This window comes from Pteropus vampyrus, unplaced genomic scaffold, assembly GCF_000151845.1.
Source record: "Pteropus vampyrus isolate Shadow unplaced genomic scaffold, Pvam_2.0 Scaffold254, whole genome shotgun sequence".
NCBI lineage: Eukaryota > Metazoa > Chordata > Mammalia > Chiroptera > Pteropodidae > Pteropus > Pteropus vampyrus.
The window spans coordinates 1,200,006-1,205,705 of NW_011889035.1; the positions used below are offsets into that span (position 1 = coordinate 1,200,006).

The window sequence follows — 5,700 nt, forward strand, 5'->3', positions numbered from 1 at the left end:
TGTTGATTATACCTATTCTAACAGGTGTGAGATGGTATCTCATTGTGGTTTTGATTTGCATTTCCCTAATAGCTAGTGATGTTGAGCATCTTTTCATACATTTGTTGGCCATTTGTATGTCCTCTAGGGAGAAGTGTCTGTTCAGGTTCACTGCCCGTTTTTTGATTGGATCGTTTGTTTTTTTGTTATTATTAAGTCATAGGAGTTCTTTGTATATTTTGATAATAGGCCCTTATCGGAAGCGTTGCTTGCAAATATATTTTCTCATTTGGATGGTTGTCTCTTTACTTTGTTGATGGTTTCTTTTGCTGTGCAGAAGCTTATCAGTTTGATGTAGTCCCATTCATTTATTTTTTTCTTTTACTTCTCTTGACTTTGAGGTCAAATTCATAAAATCCTCTTTAAGTCCAAGGTCCTTCAGTTTCATTCGTATGTTGTCTTCTATGCATTTTATTTCGGGTCTTATATTCAGGTCCTTAATCCATTTTGAGTTAATTTTGGTGTGTGGTGATAGACAACAGTCTAGTTTCATTCTTTTGCCGGTGGCTTTCTAGTTTTCCCAGCACCATTTATTAAAGAGGCTTTCCTTTCTCCACTGTATTTTTTTGCTTCTTTTGTTGAAAATTATTTGTCCAAATAAATATGGATTTACTTCTGAACTCTTGATTCTGTTCTCGCTGGTCCATGTGTCTGTTTTTCTGACAATACCATGCCATTTTGATTATTGTCACTTTGAGATATAATCTGAAGTCGGGCAGAGTGATGCCTCCAACCTCGTTCTTTTTTCTCAGGATGGCTTTGGCGATTCGGGGTCTTTTGTGCTTCCATACAAATCTGATGATTTTTTTTGTTCTATTTCTTTAAAAAATGCCGATGGGATTTTGATGGGGATTGCATTAAATCTGTATAATGCTTTAGGTAATATGGTCATTTTAACTATGTTGATTCTTCTAATTCAAGAACACGGAATCTTTCCATTTCTTTGTATCTTCTTCAATTTCTTTTAATAGAGTCTTGTAGTTTTCATTATATAGGTCTTTCACATGTCTTTCTATATTTCTTTTTTTTTTTTTTATGCCTACAGCACCTGGTATTCCTAGGTGGTCTCCCATCCAAGTACTAACCAGGCCCAACCCTGCCGTTAGCTTCCTAAATCAGATGAGATCGGGCACATGAGGATAGCATGAACGTAATATATTTCTTAACATAGAAATTTATGACTTAGATTTTCTAACTCTTCTGAAATAAGTTTTAGTTAATTTTTCCTAGAAAAGTATTCATATTATCTGAACTTTTGTTGGTTTATTAGTTATATTATGGTTTTTTTAATTCATTTATCTCTGTGTATAACTTTATTAATTCCTTCCTGCTGCTTTTTTTAGTTTGTTTTTTTTTCTAATTTTGTGAGATAAAAGCTTAATCCAGTTAATTTCATTCTTTCAATTTTATTGATAAAAACATACTTGAGGCTGTAAAATTTCCTTCAGTACTATTTTAACTAAATCTCACATATTCCTATGTATATTTTGTTCATTTTTAAACCTAAAAGCACTTCAGTAATGTTTATTGTGTCCCAGGTATCCATCCTAGTGCTTTACAAATATTCATTTATAGAACTATCATATCAATCATATGAGATAGGTGCTATTACTAAGTAATTTGCCAAGGTCACACAAACTGGTAAGAGTGAATCAGGGATCCAAAGCCAGGCAGTCTGGCTACAGAGTTCATAGAGTTAACAAATATTTTGTTTCTTTGTTTCCTGTGTTCCTCTAATCTACAAGTCATTCAACTGAGAATTTTTAACTTTCCAGAAAGAAGCTCTCTATATTTTCTGATTTTTAAAATTAATGTCTAGTTTTATTGTATGAAAATTAGAAGTCTGATTTTTTTTCTGCTTTGGAATTTATTGATGTATTCCTTTCACCTTAATATAGTGTCAATTTTGTAACTGATCTATTGGCATTTGACAAAAGAGAGTATTCTATTACCTGGTACATAAATTCTACCTTATTGTTAACATTGTTTAAGTTTTCTGTATCCTTAAGCTTGTCTATTTTATCTGTCTTGCAATAAGTGAGGTAAAAGGGAGTGCTGAACACCCAATTCCAATGTACCCATAGCAACAGTGCTCAGGACCCCAGGAGGTTGTCCTACAATTAAACTCAATTCTGATACTATCAAACTGTAGACAGCATCAGATCCCCCATTGTTTAAGTTTTCTGTATCCTTAAGCTTGTCTATTTTATCTGTCTTGCAATAAGTGAGGTAAAAGGGAGTGCTGAACACCCAATTCCAATGTGCCAATAGCAACAGTGCTCAGGACCCCAGGAGGTTGTCCTACAATTAAACTCAATTCTGATACTATCAAACTGTAGACAGCATCAGATCCCCCAGGTTAAGGGCTCAGTGCTGCAAGGCCACCCTCAGCCCTTCTGATGCCAGTCACAAGCCCCCGTACTTCTGACTGACAGGCTATAAATCAGAGTTTCCCATAGCCTCTCCATGGATTTTATTAATATGCTAGAATGTCTCACAGAACTCAGAAAACATTTTACTTACTGGATTATCAATTTGTTATAAAAGGCTCAGGAACAGCCAGATCGAAGAGATGGATGGGGCAACGTATGGGGAAAAGGAACTTCTACATCCTCTCCAGAATCGCCAACTCTCCCAACACCTCCATATGTTCACCAACACAGAAGGTCCCCGAACCTTATCTTTTTGACTCTTTACGGAGGTTTTATCTTTACTGATTAAATCACCACCACTTGGTGATTGATTTAACCTCCAGCCCCTTTCCTCTCTCAGGGGATGAGGCTAGGGGGTGGAGGGTGGGACTTAAAGTTTCAACCCTCTAATCACATTGTTAGTTTCTCTGGTGACTAGCCCTCACCCTTAGGTGACTAGGGGCATTCCAAAGGTAATCTCATTAACACAACAAAAGACACCATGATTGCTCTCATCATTTGGGAAATTCCAAGGGTTTTAAGAGCTTTATGCCAGAAACAGGTGCTAAGACCAAATATGTATTTCGTATTATAAATCATAATATCACATAAAAACATCCTATTTTTAATGTGTTGCTTTTGTTTTATTTCTTATAATTTATACTTTATCAAAGTTGAATGGATATTTGCGACCGCCATATTTTCAAGGTGAAATTTAGTCTTTAGCATTATAAAGAGCCCTTCGGTGTAACTTCCAGCCTCAATTCTAATTTGTTTGATATTTAGAGCAATACTCCTGCTTTCTGTTTGTCTTTTTCTTAATAGAGTTTTTGCCTGTTCTTTACTTTCAACTTTTCTGAATCACTTTGTTTTAGATCGTTAAAAGATAAACTGAGGCATATTAAAAATTTTAAGGATTTATTTGAACAAAAATTGATTTCAATTGGGCAGCATCCAGTCTAGCAGATAGAAGGAGCTCTAAGGAGCTGTACAAAATTAAAGTCTTTTACAGGAAAAAGGGAGCGGTAACAAGGAAGTTATACTAGGTAAAAAAAAAGTGAGTTAGATAATGTAAGGTTTTTTTCCTTTAGGAAAACAGGTGATTCCTGATTGACTGGTTCAAGATTCCATTTCTGGAAGAATGGAAACTGTATTTAAGTCTTGGTTTGGTGATGTGAGGTTTAGCATAAGTGACTCCATTTTGTACCTGTTGTCTAGTTTTTCATAAAATATACTTCTTTTATATAATTCTGATTTTAAAAACATATTTTAAAGATTTACCTTTTTTGTTTTGCAGATACACACTAGGGATAATAACTTTAATAAACATCAATAAAAATTACAAACATCCCTGAGGCAGATCTGGATGCCAGATTCATTGGGCAATATGTCTAGTTTTAGCATGAACAGTGGCCTGCGTGTTGGCGTGGGAGGTAGGGTATGTTAGAATTGTGGGATTATGAGAAGCTCCTGGGGCCCACTTGTGGCTGTAGCAATGTCCAGTGGAAGCCAGGGGTCCAGAGGCCTAGGTGCTACTTGGGGATGAAGGGGCTGAGCCAGATTCTCAGCATCATCCAATGTCACCCCAAATTATTGTGGGGGTCAGAGGATGTTAAACCAAAAATCCTTAACTTCCAAGGCTAAAAGTCTTTTCATAAGTAAGGTTTTATTGAGCCAAGATGCTAGACACAAGGAAGATCAGTCTTGGGGCATAAACCACCAGCAGCATGGCTAGATAGAAAAGACAACATAACGTGTCTGTTGTCCCAGAATTTTGCAAGCATTTTTATACACAAGTAGGAGGTAGTCTGAAAGAAATTTACATTAACTATAGGCAAAGGGGTGGGAGAAGATGAAGCTGGGACAGCTCTAGGATAGGTCCAGAGTCTGCTCCCGTAAATTGGCAGTGGGTAGCAGTGCGGAAAGCCCACATGTAAACAACAAGCAGAGGTTCCTGGAGTTAGATGATATCTACCTAAAATAATCTACAGAAATAGGCACATTGAAATTAACCTGAAGTTCCAACAGATATCCACAGGAATGTGAGAAGTCTTTTTTAGCTGGCGAGCAGCCATTAACAGACTAACAGTTTTGTCTCTCTCACCCTACTGCTTCTGTACTTTAATTTAGGGCATCTCAGAATTTTCTCCTTATTAAGGCATCCCACTGAAGGGGAGGTATCCTGAAGGTGCCATCAAAGCAAGCAGTGTCCACAGCATCTAGGGCAAGACAGAAGCCAAAGGCCTATCCATATTCAGGAGCCAGCTGAGAATCCCTGAGAGGTAGTGTAGCATTCTACCGCAGCTGTCTGGGTGGGGAGGTCCACTTCAGTGGCAACTAGGAGCTCTGTTTGTCTTAATAGTAGAAATATCTGGCGGCTTAGGAAATGTGTCATTTCTGGGAGATACAGCACCTTGACTGGGGACGGGCCCAGCACAGACTGTTGCTTGGCTGGGAGCTTCTGGGGTTCCCAGTGTTGAGGGTCAGATATAGTCATATTTGGCAAAATCTTCAATAGCCATGGGCTCAAAGGCTGAAGACCATCCACTGTTTGTGAACTTGTTCCAGGACCCAAGAGATGCAGCTGCCTCTGGCTTTAGCCCTAGACGATCACAGTCAGGGACCTAAGAGATTTTGGCAACTGCACTGGGCGCCAGGACCATAGAGGCATAAGGGTGATCCATCCTTACGAGCTCAGCGAGGTTCACAGGGGCCTTGCAGTCTCCAGCAGCGTCCCTGGAGAACCATGTCAGAGTCCCAGTGACAATGGGAGGAGTTAGTGGGACATCGTCAAGGAAATTGGCTGTAATACTGTCCAGAGATAGCAGGCACTGGCCAGGGTGCATCGGTTCATCGGGATCTAATGGGGGCCCCAGGAATTGAAGATCAGGGGCACAACAACACCCAGAAGCCTTTGCAGGATGCAGGGGTCCAGGGTTCAGCGGTGCAGGGCTGTCCTTCCAGCGTTTAGCAGCAGGCAGAGGCTGGATCTTGCGGTCCGGAGCTGTGCGCGCTGTACCCCCTGAGAGGCTCCTCTTAGCCCGGGCCTGGACAACAGACTCTTGACTGCCTCTTTCCCGAGGACGACGACCACGACCACGACCACGACCACGACCACGACCACGTCTGCCAGTTGCCTGGAGATCTGCTGCAGACCGCCCCGAGGTTGGCGGCGGGGATGGGTCCGGCAACAGAGAGCTGTGGGCCTCAGCAGCCCTGGACTGGGAGGCAGAGGCAGAAACCCGGGCCG

At 40.2% G+C, this 5,700-nt stretch overlaps 1 protein-coding gene across 1 annotated transcript in view; it reads right to left on the reverse strand.

The window, feature by feature from the left end:
- Positions 1-5,700, reverse strand: part of LOC105301903 (lysine-specific demethylase 4D-like) — a 16,934-nt gene that overhangs the window by 9,935 nt on the left and 1,299 nt on the right. Inside the window, 1 exon segment of the mRNA XM_023520260.1 lies at positions 100-135. Coding sequence (XP_023376028.1) covers positions 100-135 — 36 coding nt within the window.